The 24,991-nt window shown below is 39.5% G+C and overlaps 1 protein-coding gene across 1 annotated transcript in view; it reads right to left on the reverse strand.

Annotated features, from left to right (window-relative positions):
* PLAC8 (placenta associated 8) overlaps window positions 1-18,382 on the reverse strand; it is a 29,801-nt gene extending 11,419 nt beyond the window's left edge. Inside the window, exons 1-3 of the mRNA XM_036906377.2 lie at window positions 18,248-18,382; window positions 4,962-5,110; window positions 3,124-3,248 (exon numbers count right to left, since the gene is read on the reverse strand). Coding sequence (XP_036762272.1) covers window positions 3,124-3,248; window positions 4,962-5,079 — 243 coding nt within the window. The 5' untranslated portion in view covers window positions 5,080-5,110; window positions 18,248-18,382. The remainder of the gene's footprint in view (window positions 1-3,123; window positions 3,249-4,961; window positions 5,111-18,247) is intronic.
* Between the last annotated feature and the right edge of the window lie 6,609 nt (window positions 18,383-24,991).

Below are 24,991 nucleotides of genomic sequence, written 5' to 3' on the forward strand. Positions count from 1 at the left end.
GTGCGGCTGCTCCCTCTGGCTCCGCTGCAGGTACATGCGGGCCTCTCCTGCACAGTACTCTCCTGGGCTCCTCTGGTGCCACTGCCGCCAGTACACGCGGGCCCTACCCAGGCTGTTCGGTCGCCGCTGCAGCGGGCTCACATGAGCCGCTTCTCTGGCGCCACTGGCACATGCGATCTGCTCCTGGTCCCCTGGCACTGCCACCCCCGGCATGTGCTGCCACTCTCCCACTACTGGGCCAGTGTGTCTTGGTCCGTGCTAGTTGGAGGAACAACTGGCAGGCTGCTAAGTGCCATGAGGGGCTTCAGAGCTGTGCTGCCGCCCCGGGGTTTAGGACGCCTAAAGTTCCCTGGGATTCCCAGCTGCTGGCTAAGTGTGCCGGGATGACTTCATCCAGCTGTGGGGTCTCTGTCTCTTTAAGACTTGCAGAAATCACTCGCTTTTCTTTTGTCTCAGGGGTGCTGGTTGCGGGGACCTGCTCACACATTTTGCTTTTCCGTTTCTCTAATATCCAGCACCCCGTGCACCTTGTGTCTGCGCTCTGGGTGCGGATTTCTAGAGCTGGTTGTTTAGCAGTCCTGGGCTTTCACTCCCTCCCCATTCCGACTCCTTTCTTCCCGCCAGGTTCTGGGGTGGGGGAGCGTTCGGGCCCTGCCTGGCTGCAACTTGTATCTTACCCCCTTCATGTGATGTTGAGTTCTCGCAGATGTAGATGTATCCTGGCTGTTGTTCTGCATCCACTGGTGTCTCTTTTAGGAATAGTTGTATTTATTGTATTTTCATAAATATGTGTGTTTTGGGGAGGAGATTTCCTCTGATCTGCTCACGCCGCCATCTTCCCGTGATCCCACAATAAGGTTTTTTTTTAATAAAAAAATTTTATCAATGTCAGACAAAAAATAAAGTCTCCAGAATGCCTTTATTTCTTCTTCTTCTAATCTTCCAAATTTTGTTCCAACTAAAGTTTTAGTTTCAGACTAATTTTTCAAACTCATAAAGAGCACTTAAAAAAAGGACTATGAACTAAGCCTTTAAAAAACTTGATAACTTTCATTTGAAGAAATAATAGCATAATAAAGAGCTCCCACAATTCATAAGGGAAACAACCCAACAAAATAATGAACAAAGGATATATACAGATACTTTATAGAAGTAATGCAAATGAACAATAAATTTTCAAAAGTTGCTTGATTTAACTAATGAAAATTAAACTAAAACAGTAATGAAATATAATTTTTGCCTCTCTGGCAAAATGAAAAAAAATTATACATTATTGACACATGAGTAGACTCATAGACACTGAGAGGTGGCTGGTGTTTATCATTGGGGAAGTGTTAGGGTATGTGAGTGGGGGGGGTGAGGGTGATAAAGGGACACAAAAATTCTCAATCATAATATAAGTTGGTCACAAGGATAGTAGCAGAGCATGGAGAATATAGCCAATGATCCTGCAGCATCTTCCTATGTTGACAGATAATAACTGCATTAGTGGGGGTGAGGATTTACGAATATGGGTAACTGTTGAACCACTGTGTTGTATACTTGAAATCAATATAAGATTGTATATCAACAATACTTCAATTAAAAAATATTGGCACATGAATAGAAAGGGATTATATAATATTATAATCGCTAATGGATTATAAATTGATACAATCTTTTTGGAAGGGTATTTGACAGTATCTTCAAAATTTTGAATGTAGTTGAAGGCATACCCTGTGATCTGTAAATGTAATCTAGGACACTATTCTACAAAAGTACATATACTTATACAAAAAGTGTGTGTACAAAATCATTTATATACTATTTAAACTGAAATATTATTTAACTTTTCCTCAATAAAGAAATGATTATGTAAATTATATGATGGAATGCCATACAGACATTAATAAAAACTGTATTACAGACATAAAGGGTGTTTAGTGGAAAAAAAAAGTTCCAGTATAACATGACCCTCTTTTTAAAAACAAAACAGAAGAGCCCTGTAAATTCCAGACTCTGAATGTCTAGATCTATAGATACAGCTATATCTAATCTATATTGATATGCCTTATAGGCATAGAAACTGTTAGATTTTCACTTCTTTATAAAATTCTGTGTTTGAATTTGTCATAAAATTATAGCATGCATTATTTTTTGTAATAAAACTAATACATATTTTTAAAATGAAATAATAAAATAATTTTAATAGAATAAAATAAGTTCCTAAAATATTCTACCTATTCATTTGTTCCCTGTAATGGTTAATTGTATGTGTCAACTCAGTTAGACCATGATACTCATATTCATTCAACACTATTCCAGATATTACTGTAATGGTATTTTTTAGATAAGATTAAGATTTAAATCAGTACACCATAATGGGGATGGGCCTCATCCTCAGCTGAAGGCCTTAATAGAAAAAGATCAACCTCTCCTGAGCAAGAAGGAATTCTGCCAGCAGGCTGCCTTTGGACTTGAACTGCAACTCTCCCAGCCTGCCAGTCTACCCTGCTTTTTGACCTTGCTAGTGCCCACAGTCATGTGAGCCAATTCCTTAAAACCTCTCTCTTTATATATAATCTCTCTCTCTATCTGTATCATCTACATCTCCTTTTGGTTCTGTTTCTCTGCAGAACCTTGACCACTACATTCTCCTATTACATAAAGTGAAGCTTATGGTGTAATGGATGTTCATGGATGGAAAATTACAGCTGAATACTGACAACCTCTACTACTAGTGAATATCTTAGGGCAAGTTACTCCACTTTCTAAAATTTTAAAGTCCTCATTTGTTAAGATGTGGTAGACCTATCCACTTCATAGGGATGGTGTAAGGATTAAGTGAGGTAACATACGTAATATATCCGGGGCATAGTATACACTTCTGAATAGTCCTCTCCCATTGTGTGATATACATTGCAAATATGAGAGTTGTTTATTTTAAAGAGTTTTCAACAGAAACCTAAAAGGAGGTGACATAACCAGAGGATCTATTGTTTCAACAACTAGATACAAGGTTATGCATACTAGGAAATTCCTATCAAATTCAGGTGATGGATTACATTAAATGGCCTCCTTGTTTTTAGCAATTATTTTGAATGTGGGTGCATATTTGAATGATACAGTATTTAAGAGACTCACTGGGATGCCATATCGGGTCCGGTAGAGGGTCCTCATTGAGACACTTGTTCCACACAGACAGCATTCATTCATGTCAGCTGCAACTTGACACGCGAGGCACAGGAAACAAAATGTGCCACAGAGACCTGGACACATGAAAGCAGAGGCCCAAGTTACTCCACTCTACCTCCACCACAGCTGAAAGGTAGTTTGCTTTCATGAACGGCAGTCCAAATCATGGGGCTTTTGCTATATAACCTGCTGCTGAGTTCACCACAGTGTTTTGCATCAGCTTCTCCCTTTCCCCACCCAATCATTTTGGGAATGACTGCACCTTGGAAAATGTGTATTCTTTTTGTAGTGCTGTCTTCATCCATTTATTGAATGATTCACTGAACCCTAGCCATGTTCTAGAAATTATCCTCAGTACTGAAAATGCCTCTGCCTGAAGTCTAGTGGCGAAGTCGGATAATATGAAAATGTCAGAGGGTCACCCAAAGAAAAGGGAGCTCCAAGGCTCTGAGAAGGAAATGCTGCTTGATCCAAATACTGACAGATGATTGGAAATTTTACAGGCAGAAAAGAGGGAAAAGAGCCTTTTTGGGGTAACCTGTCACTTCTTGGCAATGGCTGGTGTTCATTCAGTATGGTTGGGGCCCAGGAGGGGATGGGGGTGAGCTGGAGGAAAAGGCAGGTTGGGGGCTGGATGATGAAGTGTGAATGCTCAGAGATGGTTGTCAAAGTCGTGAGGAATCACTGAAATATTTTATGAAGGGAGAATGATTGAGTCAGATCTGCAATTAAGAAATCCTGCCATGAAGTAATTAAGCTCAAATTAGAACTTATAATTCACTTGCTTGAGTAAAAAATACTAAGGGCTGAAGGATCAGAATGTTCATCTTTTGAGGGTTTTAATAATGCAGTCTAATTATCACTACCATTTACAAAAGTTGATCTAATGTCCTGAGATGTGTAAGTCATTACCCCAGGTCATCCACTAAGACAATGAGAATGAATAAACAAACCCAATTTCTTGTTCCATTTCCTGCTAATTATTTCCCTGTATGCTTTTCAATGTAATTATTAACCTGATACCAAATCTTAATTTCAGTGGTAGGTTACAGGTTAATGTAGTTTCTTTCCTTGTCTAAGAACACTATATAGACTTGAGACAGGCAAATAAACCTCAGAGGCAATTTTTTTGTAGGCAGATTTGTTTGTTTCTTGGCTAGTGCTGAGAACTAAGCACTTCGATCCTCTCTGACACCCCAGTCTCACTTACTTTTGCCCAAGCTTAGAGAGAGCTCATAAAAAGAAAACAAAGCAATCAGAGATATTTTTCCCAATCAGAAGCAATTGCCTTTAGAATTCTTTATTCTCAGAGGAATAAAAAGCTTAAATGTATAAATTAAAATAATTCTTTTCTGAGCCGATAGATGAAAACTATCCCTTGTGTACTGGGCACAGCATAACTACAAAGTAATGAGTTTCATCTATGTGTAACTTTTTAAAATCGAGTTAAACTTGAAATGTCTCTTTTAATTTAACGTATGGTCTATTTATAACCATTAAGCCAGTCCTGTTCTTAGAATCATGAGCTTTTTTACTCTTAACTCCAGAACTTACTTTAGGAGTAAGACTATTCTGTGAAGAATTAAGTTATAACCAACACAGGCCTATTTTGTTAACATACCATTGCCTGACATGCAGGGTGCCCTGTAATATGTCAGGAACCTCTACTACAATAAGGGAGAAATGAAGGACCATTTGGTCTTTGGTAATTCACCCCATGTCAGTCGTGGGGGCATTCACCCTCCCCCTGCCCCCCTTCCCCCACCAAACCCGCTCCCCTTGCTTACAGACTCCGCAGTCACTGAAGCAGTCACACATGCCTGTCTGCCAGTTGGAGGTCTGGGGCATGGGGCCACTCACGGGCTGAGTTACAATGACCACCGGTGACTGCGATGGGGCTTGCATTTTCGATGAGGGTCTTCTTAAATGGTGGCGTCTGAAAAGGAAAAAGTTGGTATAAGTAGCTTCCAGGTTATTCCTGGATGCCTGTTTTGAGGTACTCTGCTCCACAGGGGAGGGAGGCAATTATGATAAAGTTGCTTGCTCATAATTTCTATCTCTACTCCCCAAAGGGCAGAGGCCCCTGAGGGGATGGAAGCCACTGAACTGGTAAAACCAACAGAAGCTTCTCTTGGAGTGAGGGAGTGGAACAGTGTTTGCAATGTTTTTAGACAGGAACCTGGTACCCACCAAGACAGGAAACAAATGGCCAACATGTTCTGGGGAGGAATTTGGTTCCGAGATGCACGGAAGTCAGAGTACAAGGTGAGGAAAGAATTCATTAAAGTGAGAGCAGCAGGGAAGGGCAGCTGCTTTGCTGGCAGCAGAGAGCAAGGAAGAGCAGAGGGAGGAAAGAGAAGCTCATTGAACCCCTGCTCAGAATAGGGCAGATCCCTTGCTGACTCCTAAAGCCAGGGTACCCTGGTGTCTAGTGCCTGCTTAAATCTGCACAGAATGGGAACTAAGACCTTAACACCCCAGGATTTGGTGGAGCCACAGAGTGCTGGATGGAGTGAGACTGTGTTCTGAAAACTTCTCAAAGGCAAAGAAAGGAGATTTTTCAGGCAGGCTACTAAAGAGCATGCTCTTACAGCTGCAGTTCTGCCTGGGACTACCCAGATGACAGAAACTTGCAAGCCCAAATCAGAGCTCTCAGTAGCCTCTCCCTGCTTATCTACAGTAGAACAGACACAGAGTGAAGACTAGTGCTTAAGCCTGGAGAACAGAATGAAATAGGAAAGTAACTAAGATGCTTACCCCTGGAAGAAAGCAGAGACATTATGTAATAAGTTGAGCAGTGAGAAGTTTGTTTAAGGCAAAAAGGTACACACTCAAAGAAAGGGGGTTGTGGGCAACCTCAGAGAAGAGGCACACTTAAAAAGCTGGGGATTCTGTCTTTTAAGGATTTTCAAGAGTGGGATAAAGGATCAGGGGTGTAGACTCATCATGCAGTCTCACTATGTCTATCTCTGGTCAGAGACACTATGTCATTATCCATAGTCAGTCCTCCAGGTAATTTTGTAAGATAAACTTAACACAAGGAATTTATTGATCCTGTTCTTCCCAAGATAGTGGTTACCCCTAAGCACTGGGAACATATCAGTTAAAACTGCTTGCCTTGCCTAAAGATATATTGTTGGCTGATTACCAAAGCATATGTTAGGAATCTAACTTCCCTTCTTTCTGGTTTATAAAATGGAATCTTAGCCTTAAGATGGAGTCCCTCCTGTACTGTTTATATCCCAGCATTTTTAGGAAAATTAATTATGATGCTTGTCCCATGTCTCTGCCGTGTCTTACTGGCATTCCTTTGACTAGACACAGTCTCAAGGTCATCCCAGATTCAAAACACATGGAAAGGGCATTAACTCTGAGTTTTTCTGGTTCTCTGGTTTTATCTGGTTAACTCTGAGTCCCATTTAGTGGGCTTTACTGGCCTTTTTCTGCTTAACACTGTGATAGTTAGGAAGTAGTGAATTGCAGAAAACAGGCTATGCTAAAATTGCTCCATCCTAAGCTTTTGTGCACCTACAGCCCCTCTTGCTCCTTTTAATGGTCCCTTTTGTTTTGGGCTTGTTTTTTTTTTTAGCAGTTGTAAAGAAAAAAACTGCCCTATTTTCTGTCTATTCACAGAATACTCCACTTCACTTCTGACCACCACATGTGTAGTACTTTTCCCTACACCAAGCAATTCTGCAACACCAGCTGGAGTGGCTTACAATTCAGCTCAATTCTGACATGATCTATAGTAGATGCATCATATACCACAGGTTAAGGGCTCAGTCCCCCAATACAGAGTTATTCTCCCCCACTTTAGGCACCAATTGCAAATCCAGGTTATTTGTTTCTGTGCTTCTGACCTACGAGTTATATACAGATATATATATATCTTGACCCCTTCCTTGGGTTCAATTAAATTGCTGGAGGAACTCACAGAACTCAGGAAAACAGTTTACTTACTATATTATTATATTATCTTATATTATTTTATATTATATTATAAAGATATTAAAGGATACAAATGAACAGCCAGATGAAGAGATACATAGGGTAAGGTACAGAACCCTTTGTATGGAGTTTGGGGTGTGCCACCCTTCTGACACCCCAGCCCAAAAGCTCTCTGAACCCTGCCTGTCCTTCTGAATTTTCCTGGGGGCCTCATAGGCACGATTGATTAATCATTGGCCATTGGTGATTGAACTCAATCTCCAGCCTCTTCTCCCCTTCCTGGAGATCTGGCAGGTGGGGCTTAAAGTGCCAACCAATCACATGGTTGGTTCCCCTGGCAACCAGCTCCCATCCTCCAGGGCTTTGCAAAAGTCACTTCATTAGCATAAACTCCTCTGTAGTTAAGAGGGGCTTGTTATGAATAACAAGACACCTTTATAGCTCTTGTCACTTAAGAAATTCCAAGATTTTAGAAGCTCTGGGCTGTGAACAGGGCTGAAGGTCAAATATACATTTGTTATTAAAATCACTGTATCACAGCTTTCCTTTCCAATCTTCCTGCATCTATGCTGGTCCTTTACTTCTACTTTACTTGGAGCCTGTATCCCTTTGGCTTGACAGACCCTGTGTTAGGGGCAAGCCCTGGTTATGTGTCACAGAAAAGGCTTTTATGAAGTGCATTTTGTTAGGTTAGTCCTCATTTCTTTCCATCATAGAGTCACTATAGCATTATGGAACATGGATTAGATTTGGAGTGAGAATATCTTTGCTCAAATCCTGGTTTCCAAAATTGTGTGATCTTGGAAAGTCATTTACTGCCTAATCATTTAATCAGTCATTTTATTTCCATTTATTAATCTGTATAATAGACCCACCCTGTAATAATCTGTATGACCTGCATGCCTCACATGCTTATTGAGAATTTTAAGTGAGATAAAATTTGGGGATGAGTTTAGTGAACAATAAACAATCAGATAAATATAAGGGAGAGTGGTTATAATGTACATTTAGAAAAACACACACAAAAAACATAGTAAGGACATTTATTCTGACAATTTTCTTATACTTCTATTAGCAATCATATCAGCTAATAATCATGGAGATTCTACTCTACATCAGGCACTGTACTATGTACTAGATTCAATAGCCCTGCAAAGTAGGAATTATTATCTTCAGTGAGTTGATGTAGAGATGGAGGTTCAGAGAGTTTAAGTAAATTGTGAAATTCGAATCCTTCTCTGGTTCACTCCACAGTCCCTACTCCTCCCCTTGCCCTCCAGCTTTAGAGCCCCGCTCCATCCTAGTGCTTGTAGTGTGGCTTTGGCATTGTTTGTAGTGAGCTCCTTGAGAATTGGAACCCTCTTTACATCTTTAGTCCGTTAGCACCAAGTTCAATGTTAGACTTATTGAAGGTGCTTTTCATTGTCTTGTTAAATCAAGCACATATTAAATGCCCTATTTCCTTTACAGTGTGCTAGCATGGGGATGTAATACATTTCCATTTCAGAATTCAGGACATGTTTTTAAAAAGCACAAAAGGAAAACACTAAAATGGAAAATACAGTGCCTTCAGATACTCAGGCCTTGTGATTATACTACTTTTTTCTTTGCTGCTGCCTGATCATGAATTGCTGAATGAAGCCAATAAGGTCTTTAAAATTTACTCAGCTGGATTGTGTTTCTTAATAGTATATCCACACAACAGAGTGTTATGCAGCTATCAAAAAAATAATGAGGACAGTCTTTATAAACTGATATGGTACAGTTTCAAATATACTGTTAAGTGAAAAAAGCGAAGTACCATAAAGTATCTGTTGTACTATATCCTTCATGTAAATAGTAAAGGTGTATAACAAGACACACATGTATCTGTTTAATTGTGCAGTAAGAACTATAGGAAGAATAAAACAGAATTTAAAGAAATTTATTACAGTCAGAGGAAAAATGGGGTGGAAAGAATGGAAGAATAGAAATAAAGTAGTAGGGATGGGGTGACACTTCCCTTTGTATAGCTCTGACTCCAAACAATGTTAATATTTCACATGTCAAATGAACACATAAGTGAATAATTAAAATCAACCAGAATGTGGAAGACACCCAAAATGCAATATAAACAATAACAACTAACCTAATTGTATTACAACTAATATTAAAACCACACTGAAGGGAGTGGGTAAGAAAAATTCAGTATTTTGATTATTTAATATAAGGCTAAAGACAAATATAATTTATATAAATACCATATTCTAGTTAGTAATCTTTGTCACAGGGAGTATGGATTAGCCACTCAGGAAATTCTATCTTCCTATTTATCAATCTATCTATCTACATACACACACACACACACACACACACGTACATACATACATACATACACACAATAGACTTAAACAAATAAGCATGTAAATACATTGTATAATGAAATTGAGGTTTTTCACTGTCAGAAAGATTACAAGTAAGGAAAGGAGAAAGCTAGTATGAATCCTGTGTTGGATTGGAATCAGAAGTATGAACTCTTTATTTACACACACACACACATGCATAGATGTAGATATGTATGTATGTGTATATATATATTTCCCAGCTCTGTCCATTGAGAGGACCTAGAAGCAACAAAAAAACCCAGTATTAATGAGTATACCTAATGCTGAAATCTTGGTTTCTAAATACCATTTTGTGATTAAAAAGTGCTCAAAAATGGATTAGAGACAGGACCTCAGAGCCAACTTTATGGCTCTGCCAATGACCAAAGCTAGGATGGTTTGAACAGCAAAATAATGTTAATAATGGATTATAACTCATAGGCCAAAATAACTATTCAATATTCCATACCAATATAAATAAAAGAAGAGTTTAAAATGATGGAGAAGAGATAACACTTTCTTATGACAGAATTCCCATTAATGAATACAGGAGGAATGATGGAAATATAAGATCACCATTTCACAAACACCACAGTAAAAATTGTTGTAGGCAAGACTCAAAGGGATGCTAAAACTGGTGGGCTTTGAAAGTATGAGAAACAAGATATTTACATGGTCTCAAAGTGTCTCCTCACAGACAATCAATAATTACAAAAGGAAAAATAGCAACTTTATAGAGGGGAAATCTGGCAGACACTAGCTTAGCCAAGTAATCAGAGTTAATATTACCAGTAATGGGACATAGTGACATCATGTGCTTTATTATCAAGCACTGAAGGGCACAACATCATGTCTGTGTTATTCCTACCAAGAATTCATAATCAGAACCTAATCATAAGAAAGTATCAGACAAACAAAAGGGAGGGATATTCTATAATATAACTGGCCAATACTCTTTAAAATTGTCAAGATCATGAAAGATAAAGAGACCGAGAAATATTCCAGATGGGAGGAGACTAAGGAGACATGGTGACCGAATGCGGTTTAAGATCCTGAATTTTTCCCCGGGATTAAATTGACAGAAAAGGGACTGTCAGTGCTCTCCAGCCAGAGACCATGAAGAGTATATCTGTAGCTGAACATGCTGGGTTTATTTAGTTGTAGCAGGGGATAAGGCACATCATGGCAACTGTAGGGTATGTCTAGGAGGGTGTTAGAAAATACTTAATTTGGTTAGGTGATTTGGAGCAGGATTAAGAAATGCTTCAGGTAGTGGAATACAATTATATGATTGGGTGTATTAATAGATATTACCTCTAGGGGGCGCTGACTAGAGCGAAGCTAACCCTGCAGTAGGTAAAGTAGCAGCAGACACTCTTATTAGCCAGGAAAGAGAAATGCTTGGTACTTAGTGGCATGGATAATGTTTAAAGTTCATTTGTGTCCAAATATTATTATGGAGTGTTTGAGTTTTTATCTGGATCCATCATGGGCACAGAGTTGCCTTATCCAATGTTGATGCTCTGTGAAATTACTTATGTGCAAGAGGAGAACACCAAGACTAGTGTGTGAGTGACAACATGGACAGACCTTGAGGGCATTACACTAAGTGAAGTAAGACAGAGAAAGACAAATACCATGTGATCTCACTTCTCTGTGTCATCTAAAACCAACCAACCACCCAACTAAGCCTGAGTCAGAGAAACAGAGAACAGATCAGTGGTTGCCGACTTGGAGTATGGAGTGGGGGAAATGGGTGAAGGTGGTCAGAAGGTACAAAATTCTAGTTATAAAATAAATGAGTCCTGGAGATGTAATGTACAGCATGACAACTGGAGTTAACGTTACTGTATTGTATATTTGAAAGTGGCTGAGAGAATAAATTTTAAAAGTTCTCATCACACACAAAAAATTGTAACTATGGTGATGTTAGACATATTGTGGTGATCATTTCACAATACACACATATTGAATTATGTGGTACACCTGAAACTAATATAATGTTATATGTCACTTATATCTCAAAAGAAAAAAAAAAGATCTCCAGTGAGTGCCAAGCCAGCTTGCAGCAACACCAAAGCCTTAGCTGATAGCACCAGACCAGCTCCTGGATGGCAAAGGCTGCGTTTCTCTTCCACAAGACATTAGTGGGACAATTAATAACATTTGATTAAGATCTGTAATTAATTAATCAGTGGTATTTCATCAACTTTAATTTCCTGGTTTCAATATTTGTACTATGGTTATGTAAGAGTAAGAATGGGGAAAGATGGATGAAGGGTATATGGGGATTATGCATGCTATTTTTTAAATAGCATTGTTGACATATCTTTTACATACCATAAAGTTCACTCATTTCACTCATTTAAAATGTACGGTTCAGTGGTTTTAGTATATTCATAATTTCACAGTATCACCATAATCTAATTTTAGAATATTTTAGCATGCCTCCCCCTAAAAAACCCCCCACATCCATTAGCAGTCACTTACCATTTCCCCTCACTTTCCCCAGCTCTAAACAACAGCTATTCTGCTTTCTATTGATTTGCTTATTCTAGACATTTCATATTAATGGAATCATAGAACACAGTAGTGCCCCTTATCTGCAGTTTGCATCCCACAATTTCATTTACCCATGGTCAACCATGGTCTGGAAGCAGATAATCTGCCTTCTGACTTATGGTCAGAAGGTCAGTAGTGGCCTAATGCTGCATCACAAGGCCTATGTCATTCACCTCATGTCATCTCATCACATAGGCATTTTATTATCTCATATCATCACAAGAAGGTTGAGTACAGTACAATAGGATATTTTTTGAGAGAGAGAGCACATTCATGTAACTTTTATTATATATTGTTATAATATTTCTATTTTATTATTATTGTTAATCTCTTACTGTGCCTAATTTATAAATTAAGTTTTTTCATAGGTATGTATGAATAGGAAAAAACATAGTATATATAGGATTTGGTACTATCTGTGGTTTCAGGCATCCATTGGGGGTTTTGGAACATATTCTCTGTGGATAAGGGGAGACAACAGCTTAGTCTTTCATGACTGACTTCTTTCATTAACATAATGTTTTCAAGGTTCACCCATGTTGTAGCATGCATGCACCAGTGCCTTTTCACTGCTGAGTAATATCCCATTGTGTAGGTATACCTGTGTTTATCCATTTGTCAGTTGATGGGTCTTCAGGTTGTTTCTACTTTTTGGTTATTTATGAATCATGCTCCTATTACTATCTGTGCACAGGTTTTTGTATGGACATTTGTTTACATTTCTCTTGAGTATGTACCAGAAATGAAACTGCTGGGTCAAAATGCTAACTCAAAGCGCACTGCTATACCACCACACCATGTTTAGCATTTTGAAGAACTTTGAACTGTTTTTAAAAAATGGCTGCATTTTGTACCAGGGTTCCAATTTTTTTACTTCCTAGCCAACATTTGTTACTGTCTCTGGGTGCTATTTGTGCAACATTTTTCATAAATTTAGAATTAGTTTTAAAAACCCACCAAAACATAAAGAATAATATAAGAGGGGAGTCCCATTTGATTTGCCACGAAAAATACAAAAATAATCTGTTAGAAATTCTGTAAAAATATACAGTTGACCCTTGAACAATACAGGTTTAAACTGTGAGGGTCTACTTATATGAGGATTTTTTTTATAGCTATACCGGAAACTGGAAATTTGTGACAATTTGAAAAGGCATTTTCTCTTCTCTAGCTTACTTTATTGTAAGACTACAGTATACTATTCATCTAACATACGAAATATGTGTTAATCAACTGTTTATATTATCAGTAAGGCTTCTGGTCGACAGTAGACTATTAATAAAGTTTCAGGGGGTTCAAAAGTTTTGCAGGGGGGTTTGAACCCCCAACCCCAGCATTGTTCAAGAGTCAAATGTACTCCCAAATCCAAGTAGTATATAATGTAAATATAGACATTCTAAAAAATTTTGAACTATAGGTGCCTTTCCTCATTGTAATTCTTAGGAAATACTGTAAAAAATTTCTTTTTTTGAATAAAATACCATAAACTGCATTCAGAAGGGGTGAAGCTAATTTTAAATTTATTAGGCTTGCCCTTCCATATACATTAAAATGGATTTTGGTTTTGATTTTTGCCTTATTTTAAAAAATGTACTATGATCCCTTTTACTGTCCTTTAACAATAAGAGATTTAATAACCATCGTGGATGTCACAGAAGGCAATGTGAGAGAAGGTTCTAGGAAGTGAACACACAATCTGGGGGGCTGATTATTCCCGGCGTGCAGTTTTTGTGGGTGTCCGTGTGTGTGGGAGGAGTCTACTTTGAAGGGGAGAGTCATCGGGTCAGGGAAACTGGTCAGCTTGCTCTTGGCTGTGCCCTGGCTCCCCGCCAGGGAGGAGGATCAAAGAGGCAGAGACCCAGCGGGACGCGCCTGGGGAGGTGCAGGTCTCAGTCTGGCTGAGCCGAGCTGCCAAACCCTCCCCGCCATAAGGGGCCTCTGGTTTTCCTTTTAGGGCAGAGAGCCGCTCCCCTCCCCGATTTACGGTGCCCGGGGCGGGCGTCAGCAGCGCAGGGCGGAGCGTGGATGGGTGACCGCTGCTTCTCAGGATGGTGGCTGCGAGCTGCAGCTGGGCGCGGGAGGTGCTGATCACCGGGCGCCCACATTCTTCCTCCCAGTGAAGGCAGTCTCTGCTGGGACCGCACCTATGCCTGTGAATTCTCCAGGATAGCCAGCACAGAGTCCAGGACAGGGTCGGCCGCAGTCAGGGGACGGCCAGCTCCAGTGGCTGCAACTCGCGGCCACGTTGGGGTGGGGTGTCTGCGAGTCCCGGGCCGGTCCGGTCCCTCCGGGCGGGTGGCTCTGGATGCAGGACGCGCCAGGGGGAGAGCGGCCGGGGAGGTCGCAAGCCTGGGCGGTGGGGTTCCAGGGAGCTTGGGTGCGGGTGGGGCTTGTGGGAGGGTGGGGGCTGGCTGGGACAGGGTCAGGGCGCCGCTTTCTCCTGGTACCTGGCCGGTGGCCCTGTCGGGCCGCCCAGTCTCATCAGGTGTTTATAATAAATTTTAAGAATTTTTATCTGACTATGTGGGCTGATAGCTTACCTCTGATCCGAAAGTACTGTAAGACAGAGAGAAACTTTCACTCCCGCTGATTTTAACACCTATTAGGTGGGCCCTAGATGCTACTCCTGATGCACATACTCATTTTTCATCTTATTTGGAAGCCTACAGCACTCTCAACAAATTCATCTGTCAAACTCATGAAAAAGGAAATAAAGAAATTGCAATTACTCCATTTCTGTTGCTCACCCCTTTCACAATAATTCATTTGGCTTTGGGAAAAGTAAGCCCCAATCTGGAATGCAAGTTCACAAGGGCAGGGAATTCAGTGGGCTATGTTCACTGATGGATCTCAAAAGTTAAGCACAGGGCAGGCACACAGTAGGCACTGGTTAACATGACCCCTACCACATTCTCTTCTCCCCATCCTGCTGTCAGTGCAGGATGCCAGTTGGAGATGGTGCATATTCAGACACTGGCTAGTGTCCAACCCTGCAAACCATTTAAGCAATAGCTGTTTTTCATAGAACCCCTTCCCACAGCCAGAAACACTAAGGTTTAGTTCTTCCCTAAATCCCAAACTTGAGTACTGAAGTGATAGAAACCACAGTTTTGAGTGATAGCTTCCTACAGTTGGGGCCTGAATGGAAGAGGCATTGCAGGAAATGCTGAAAAAAAAAAAAGTGTATTTATATTTTCTTTTGCATTTCCTTTTAATCACCAACTATTAGGAAAAATATGAGTGGCTGTATACAACAGACTGTTGGGTGGTTATTTCTGGGTGATTGGCTGATAAATATTTTTTACTTTTATTTTTATAAATTTGTGTATTGTCTGAAAAGTTTTTTACAGTTACCATTTATTTCTTTTATAATCAACACAAGACATATCCATTTTGGAAACAAAAAGCAAATAAAGTGATTTTTAAAAAATGCAAAGAGGTAAATGCTGATTATCCTAAAACTGTTCGTATTTTACTTTTCCTTAGCTCCTAGCCTGGCACACAATTGGCATTCAATAAATACCACTTGAATGAATGAATGAATGAATGAATGAATGAATATCCTTTCTGTAGTCTCTCTCAGAGGAAAAAGATGTTCATTTAACTTGCTTATTTTTCAAGAAGTCCATACTGTGATTTTGAATATAATAAGCTGAAGATTTCAGAATAAAAAGTTGCCTGATGTTACAGAACTGTCCTTTCCTTCACCTGCCTATCCTCATTCAACATCTGCTATATATAGCTGTTTTCCAAATTGGCTGCTGTTAGCGATTAGAGCAGTTTGAGACTTGGGCATTCTGAGTGACTTTGAACTCCAATCCAGGGTAATCGGTCTATTTTTTTTGACCTGTGACTTCATCCAGAATATCCATGTGCTGACTGCTCTGTAGTTTTTAACAGAACTTCACTTCTCAGGGTAGTGGCCTATAACGGTCTTCAGCCCAACAGTCGAATCTCTAAGTTTCTTTTTCTTCCCACCTTTCACTTCCTCTTCTGAATAGAGGACTTTGTGAAGGGACCAGGTGCTTCCGGGGATGGGACTTAAGCACAGAGAACTGAGCAGATAGGGGGGCTCCATCAGGTTTCTCATGCTATTTGAAGTTCAAAGTTCGAAATTCATCTCTAGTGAAGTATACTTAGGGCAGTGGGGAAGGCTGCTCTATTCAGCGAGCCCAGGAGAGCCCTAGGGGGATCCAGCTCCCCAGACTTCTATTTGGCCGATTTAGCTTAACCTGGAAAGGTTCTTGTAACCTCTCACTTGAGATTTCTTACTGGAGGAAATAAAGTTTAAGACTGAGAGGAGATTGCAAACACACTTTTATGCAGCTCTGTGGTTAAAATATCATTTCAAAAGTCTAGGGATCCTTTAAGTTGCAACAAAATATACAGCAGAAACAAGTGCAAAATGTCCCGAACAACAGCAAATCTTTTTGCTTCAGCCATTAAGTATTTTGTTTTTAACCTGAGCCATTCAAGTAACTTAGCAAAAACCGGGTGGGGGTTGAAAACAGAAGAAAACTTTCCTGAAATATCATCAGTGCCAGTGATGTTTCTAAGCATTTCTGGGACCTTATCTACAAAACCTGTCTCTCCCATTCAGTAGTCCTCAATGCTTTGTGTGGGTAAAGGGCCTTGGGGAGCTTGTCTGCCATGTAAAGGCCTGGGCCCTGCGCTGGGCTGTGGGCTGCGGTGCAGGAATCTGCGCAGAGCACCCACAGGGTTGCTGCCCCGACGCCATAGGTGCTGTCGTGTAAAGTAGAGAAAGGTGGCCTTTCAGTGCAGACACAGCTTGGTGAGAGTAAGGAAAATGGTATCCTTTCTCCAGGCAGGTGCAGCTCAGGCCAGGGACTCCAGCTCGCCCGAGAAGCACAGACTGAACTAGCCCCACGCGTTCCTCTGCCGCTGCTGATTGCGGAGCCCTCGCGTTCAGGAGACTCCAGTGCCAGCAGCTTTGCAAGCACGCTTCATACCCCATGGCCCTGGGCCTTTCATTTCTCTTGTGTTATAGATAACTACAGAGCCAATTCAGCTCAGCAAACAATGTGTGTAAAAGGCTTGCTCTTGCTTTGGTATGGAGAGTGAAGGAGGTGTCCGGAGCTCCTTCTCCATGGCCAGCAGCTCTGCCCATCACTAAGGGACTTCCAGCTGTTTCCTCCTCAGTACCACGTTTGATCTCGCAGGAACAGAGAATGATGAAAACAGTTTGGCTGCGGCCATTCAGTAAAAAGGAAAAATGGAGGCAGGAGGAATCGAAATGGTAATCTTCGTGGACAAGGTTTGAAGAGCAGCCACAATTCCTCTCTTTAGAAGGCTTCTTTCACTCAATGGCCTCAATACCAAGAAACCTTGCAGAATTTAGCTCATATTTTAAACATCCTAATTTCATCCATTAGTCTTAGTTTACAACCAACCTTAAACCTGTTTCCCCTGTCTTGGCACACCTCACTCTTGAGAAGGACAGCCCATCATCTTATTAATATTAATTACTAGTATTAAAATTCAAATTATACATGAACATTAATCAACATTATTACTGTTAATCAATCTGGGTGCTAAATATATTGCTCAGATTTCCCCCTTCTTTCTAGTGCTCACTGACATGAAATTTGAATTTTTTCTGCTTTGATTAAAACATTCCCATTTCATAATCTCTCATCTCATAAGCCATACATGTAGGGTAATATGTCAACACATACAAATAAAACACCATAAAAAATGCATTCTACTGTTTTTCTTACTTTCATTCTGAAAATTCAAGGATTCTCATGATTCATGAGCTGAATCTATAAAAGACCCTCTCCTGTTTCTAAATATTTTAAATGAGTAAAATCTTTTCAAAGCACAAAGAAATTGGACCAGCATAAGTAAACATGAATATGCACTGAAATGAAGAGTAGAATTAATTATTCAGTTAGTAAACACAGTATCTAATATGTTTCCTCCTGAAAGCAGTCATTGATCAGGAGTCAAGGTTAGCTTACACAGCTTTAAAAAGCATGGTGTCTAGCATATGCTTGGCACATGCTTGTGGGTTTGACTGAATTTAAAGCAATTAAATAAGGAAACATTGGTCTTTCATTGGAACTTCAGAATACAGCATGCTTGAAATAAAAACAAGGAAATCAAACACCTTTAAAGGAAATTTTTTTCTCAGGGCTAAGATAAGCTTTTAAAACATACTTAATTTTTAAAGTACTTACAGTTAAGAAATGGGTTCTCAGCAGGAAGTATCTTGTGGCCTGTGAAAAATCTCACTAGAAATGAAAGATAGTGAAATGGAGAAGTCGGAGTGTTTCTATTGCCATATGTAGTTCGAAGAACAGATTCAGAGGTTTTTATTGGCCAGGGTAACGCAGGCAGCAAAGAGATTTCAAGGTGTTTTTCTGTTATCTTGAAAATGAAAATATTTCCTGCCCAGAGAGGCCTGATCTTTCTCCTACATTGTGTTAAGTACACTCATATATTTTTTTAGGGTGAAAAAGATTTGATTCATTATATAATTTGCTTTTTATGTGCCTGGCAGAGTTTACCAATTTTTAAAATTTACTTTCTCCTTGTAATACAATAAATAACTGTGATTTAGTGTATATTTATTGGAGAGCTTACAGGTAGTATTTAGGAGAAAAAAAGCTCCCTGGAATTCCCTGCTTAATCAGACATGTCTCTCTTTTTTTCCTGCTACTTTGGATTCCTTTCTTTGTTTTCCTGAACATTAATTCCCTTACTGTATGGTAGGTATTGTTCTAAATGCTCTGTGTATGTTACATTGAATTCTACCCATAACTTTCTGGTATAGGTAGGTTATTATCCTCATCTAACCGATGAGGAAACTGAGTCACAGCACTGCTGGTGGCTAGGAGGTGGCAGCTAGGGATTGGCTGAGATGGGACTCTGTGCACTCTGGTGTCTGCACCCCATATTTACTGCTTAACATTCTCACTATACCCTGTAACACTCACCTTGCCCTAGTGGGAAATATTTGCTGCTCCAACAATCTCAGAGTGGGTGAGAAGAAGGTGTTCACTGTCACTTCTGAAAGGTTTAAATGATAGAATCAGAAATTGAAAGATTATGAACAAGTATTTCAAAAGGAAGGAAATACAAATGTAAAAAAGTGGTAAAAAAATATTGGACTTGATGCAGTAAAAAGAGCCATAGTTTGTAGCTGAGCTGACATTGGATAAAATGTAAGCTGTGCAACTTGTTAGCTATGTGGTCTCAAAAGGCTACTCAAAAACATGAGCTTTGGTTTCCTCACCTCTAAAGTTAGAAAAATAAAGTTTACCTATCAAAGTCATTTAAGGAGTCAGTGATGATGCTTGGCCCATTTTAATGTTTACTTCATGTAAGCTCATATCACTGAAAGATGCTTGTGATACCAACTATAATCTGAAACAATAATCTTCCCCACACCCCCCCAGAGATGACTATCAGTCTTGATAAGATTTTACAAAATGGGTGGACGTGTTGATTTCTGGTGACATTAAAAATCGGTACTCTTTTTTTGGAAGGCAGTATTGGCTATACAGTTCATAGCAGGGTAAAAAAATACTTATCATTTGGCCCTGCAATTTCACTAAGAGTGTCTCCTTAAATTTTGCACCCATAAACCCCCTGTTTGCCTCACTCTGTCCCAGCCCTGAATGAATACATGAAGGAAAGGGTCAAATCACATCATGTCTGTGTTTAGCATTATGTTACTCAGAATGGATAATAAAGTTGCTTCATTACCTAGCTCATCCCTTTGAGGTATGGCAGGGAAAATTCGAGAAGGATGCAAGATGACATAGTGCACACAGCTGGAAAATGTGGACAGAATACCAAGTAATAGGAGTTGATTATTGGTGAGTTCCACCTTAGGTTGGGAAAGTAAATGAATTCTATGTGGAGTAAACCTTGAAAGAGGATTTGAATGAGTGCTCATGGCAGATGTGGAATAGAATGAGCCAGGATGAAGAGAGAGGAATTGTCGGGAAAGGCAAGTGACTACTTTGCTGACCCAATACCTTGACTTAATGGGGATAATGGGATAAATTAAAAATAGGGTCCATGCTAGAAAAACTTTATACTTTACATGTCCTCAGAAGGTCTAATAGACACCTCAAACTTAACATATCCCCATTAAAACTTTGGATTTCCATCCTCAAAAAATGCTTCTATCAACCCGCTTACTCAGGAAATGATAAGGGTTTTATAAGCCCTGTACCAGGAGCTGGGAACAAAGACTAAATACATATTTATTATGTCACAGTGCTCCAGCCTGGAAAGAGGTGGATTATAGAATGGCTACCCTACTGAACTCTACTTGTGGTTCATAGGCTGTGTTGGAGAGAAGGTTTCATATGACTCTACTTGGCTTTCAGATATTCTTTAGATCATTTTTACTTAAGCCTACAATTCAGTTGACAGAATTATATGGACCTATCATCTGCCTTCAACAATTATCAACTCATGACTTACACTGTTTTGCTTATACTTGCACCAAAGTACAACTTCTTTCTCCAATGTATGTACTTTATTTGGACTTTGGTACAAACTAGTCAACTCCCTAAAAGGAATTTGACATCATCAGAAAAACTTGAAGACTGATTGAATATTTGATGATATTAAGAAATTTAGAGGGGAGCTCAGTGCAATATTTTTGGTTTGTGGGTATTTTTTAAGAGTTTCTTTTAGAGATAACACTAAAATATTTACTGATGAAATGATATGATGAAATAATCCAGGGGAAGTCTAGATTATTCTGTAGCAAATTCCAGACATCATTTCATTAAATATATCAGTATTTACTGATATTTACTGCTATCAAAAGTATCTGGAAATATTTTCAGTATGTCTCTGGCAGATAAATATCAGTAAATATTTCAGTAATATCACTAAAATGAACTCTTAAAAACACCCTCAGACCAAAAAGTTTATATCTAGCTCCCTCCAAATTTCTCAATATCATAAAATAGTCATTGTTCCAAGTTTTTCTGATGAACTCATACTTTTTTTAGTTAGTTGTTTAGTTTGTATCAAAGTCTAAACAAGTTGTATACATTGCCACTGCCTGATGTATCTCTTCAATCTTTTTTTATTCTATAGAAGGTCCTCTCTGTTTTCCCTCCTCCTCTTACCCTCCTTCCCATACACAATTTTTGTAGGAAATAAGCCTGATTGTCTTTCGTGTTTCCTGCAGTCCAAATTTTGTAGATTGTACCTCCATGTCCATTTAACATATTCCTCTGCCCCCTGTATTTTCTGTATAGTGGTTAGATCTACATCTAGTTAGACCTAGAAGCTTGATTAGATTCTGATCAAGATCACTTCTTAGGTATTGCTGTATACTTCCATAAGGCTCATAATATTTAGTTGTATTTATTTCTCTGATGTTCGTTGATGATGATTGCTTAGGTCCATTCTTTCATTACAGGTTGCAAAACAGTGATATTCAAATTTTAGCACCTTGCGGCAGTGGTGAGAATGTACCCAGGAGACCTCCTACTTCAGAGAACATAATTAACCAACAGCTTCAGCTCCTGTGCTTTGAAATCCAGGATTTCGTTGGTACGGAAGCCATGCCTCCCATGAGCTGCCACTCCAATGACTGAGTGCAGTGGGGGTAGTAAGGCAGGTGTGTTTCCAGGAGACACAGACTTAAGTTCTCTTTGGCAAACCCTCCTTAGGCTGCACAGCTGGTTAGAATGCTTTCAGCCAGCTTGCTTTCCCTGTCCTTCACTCCGAAGGAGGATTTTCATCACAGTCCAGCAGCTTTCCCAGGCTTTACCTGCTCTCTCCATGTTTTCTTTCACATGGTCATTTCAGCAAGTAAAATCTTTGAGTATTTTATCTAGCCTTAGCATCTGCTTCTCAGGGAACAAGCACTAACACACATCGCTTCTTCATTTATTAGCTGGAATGCTTCTAATAAGAGGAAATTCTCATCAACTATTTGGTTACCTTTAGGTGTAATTACTATGAAGAGGCAAATAAATGTTTGGTTATTCCTTTATTTACCAGTTTTCAAAATAATGAGTTGTACCCTGGCATTTTCCACAAGTATTCAGCAAGTAAAAAAAAAATGTACCATTATAAACTCATGCATATAAACATATTTGATGTGTTTCAGTCCTGTGGTATTATATTGATGCTAAAATCAGTTGTTGATAGATTTTCTGCTTTCTTTATGACAAGATGTTCCCAGATCATTTTATATATTTTCTGAGATATCTATGCCTATTTATCTATCAACTATCTATCTATCTATCTATCTATCTTTCATCTATCCATCCATCCATCTATCTATCATCTACCTATCTATATCTATCTATCTACATCTGAGAAATACATATATATTTCAGACCTGAAATTGATCATTTCTCCAAGGAGTCCTGGCTTATGAAAGTTTATCAAGGGGTTTAACATCTGTGAAAAGACGAAGACGGATTTAGCAGAGGAGGCATTAGGCTATCATCAGACAAACTCTGCCAACAAACCACATTCCTCACAGCTGGGCAGCCAGTCCTTTCTTGAGGGGAATTTTGGTGGTGCACTTCAATGCCAGCAATAGCTTGAGACCCAGGCCTAGTCAATCATAGAGCTCTATGCCCTTGGAAACTGCTTGAACTGAAAGATTGCACATATGACCCAAATAGGGCCAATTCATATTCTCTGAAGGTTGTTAGAAGGAAGCCAGAAGAAGGAGGCTCTTTTCTGCTGGAATTGTTTTACTAGAGTGACAGCCTGGCACTGCCAGTGGCCCTGCTTCTCGGCTACCTGGAGGAAGTATGTCTGTGGCAGGAGAGAATGATTCCAATGTGCAGGCTGAGATGAGAGGAGGGGCGAGATTTGAAGGAGGATGGGGCTTCCACTCCTCACCCAGGCCCTGACATTCCTTAGAAGCTGCTCCAATAAACCTTCTAGCTGTGTGAGTCAGCGAACAACCATCTCCCATTTTTTACTTTGCTTAAAAAAGCTAATGTTGAATTTAATTTCTATCACTTCACAGCTGAAAACCCCTTGAGTAATGACTTAGCACTGTCTTAGCGGTGGAAAACTACTCTTTGAGAGATCAGTCAAGATTGGTTCTTATTTGATTTGAACTCCCAAAAAAGAAACAAAAACACCATCAAGGAAAGATTGTTTTTAGCATTCCATTTACAAGGTTTTAGCAGTTGCTGGCTACTGATTGAGGCACGTATATAGAGAGAGATGTTGGAGAGATCAGAGAAGATTTTTTTTCCTCTCCAAGTGCCTAAATATTTTTTTAAAATTTGAAAAAATTTTTGACTTAGTAGAGAAGTTGCAAAAATAGGATGGAGTTCTCATGTGCCTTTGCCTGGCTTCCTCTAAAATGCATATCTCCTACAACCTCAGGAAGATTATCAAAAGCAGGATAATCATCTCTGCTGCCCTTTTTATCTTCCTCATCCACCCTTTTCTATCCATCCCCGATAAGCGACCAACCTCTTTGGTTTTGGGCTATTTTCTTTTATTTCTTTTGTGCTCACGTAGAGAGGACCTGAGACCCGGCCTCCAGCCCCAGACCTCAAACTCGCAGCCCGCAGTGGGCCCCGGCTTGCCTGCCATCCTGAAAGGGGCGCCTCCCGGTCCCGCCCCCTCGCGGACGCCACGGGGGAGAGATGCGCGGTCCGCTCGGAGCTCTGCCCCAGCTGCCCACGGGTGAACAAAATAAATGATTGCTGGTTTAAGCCCCTTATATTGGGGTGGTTTGTTTCCAGAAATACATGAACTGAGAGAGCAGAAGGCGTAATATAGAGATGTCTTAAAATTTTTTTCACTATGAAAGAGAGGAATTTGGCACTTGACCCCAGTTCCTCATGAGAGCCTTTAGAAATGACATGTAAACTGTAAAGGGAAAAAAAAATTCATCCGAGATCATTACCATTAATTTCTAAAGAAGCCGTAATATGTTCTTTCTATGGTCTCTAATCTGTGATCTCTATTTACATAAGGTATTTTTACACTATCACAAGTAAAATGCAACTTTTCCTACTGTGGGTATGATGCCAGAGCATGTGTATTTATATTCTCTTTTCTATTGCACCTTAATTTCTTATATGCTTCCTCCAGTGTATGGAGGCTTTGGATGTGCTCCTACCTCTAAAAAACCCCTAGGACAAGAGGTGTTCAATGAGTGATTGTTAGATGATGAATAAATAAAGGAGTAAATATTGTGAATGGATGCTATATTTATCAGCAATTTATTTAATCCTTTTTCTAATTTACCGCCTCCCTTGCATATATAAAAATATATATAATATTTAATTTGGTGTTTTATATAGATTGGGAGAAAATTCAAACAAAAAAGCTGTGAGTTGGAACAGAAAGTAAATTAGTGTTTGGCAGAAGTTGGGGATGGGAGATGGGCAGAGAGTAAGTGCTAGTAAGTACAGGGTTTCTAAAAAAGAAAATATTCTGAAATTACGTAGTGGTGATGGTTGCATAAGTTTGTGAATATCCCCTTAATTATTGAATGGTACTTTAAAGGGGGTGAATATTATGGTGTGTTACTTGTATGTCAAAATTTTAAAAAGCTGTGAGGTAGAAATCCTTTTCTTTTCATTCTTAAAGAGAAAAGTAACAGCTAAAGCTAAACTCTGTATTCAATGCATGTTTTCCTTATCAGCATCTGGAGTAACAGAGGGCCAGTTCCTTGTGAAATTATAGCAATTAATATTCTTCTAACCAGAAAATTGTCCATTATACAAATATTTTCATAGAAAAATTAAACATTTCCAGATGTGAATGAGGGCAAACAATTTATATTCCTTGACAGGCTTTTATCAGGTCATGTGTAAATGAATCTAAATTTCCTTTGCTTGTACTCTGAGCCTGTTATAAACATTGTTAGATACCATGGCATTTCTCCAGATGAAGTAATACCCTGAAAGGACTCACCCCAAAGTGCTTTTTGGTTAAAGTATACAAACTAAATGCAA

Source organism: Manis pentadactyla, chromosome 5 (assembly GCF_030020395.1).
Source record: "Manis pentadactyla isolate mManPen7 chromosome 5, mManPen7.hap1, whole genome shotgun sequence".
In the NCBI taxonomy this organism is placed as follows: domain Eukaryota; kingdom Metazoa; phylum Chordata; class Mammalia; order Pholidota; family Manidae; genus Manis; species Manis pentadactyla.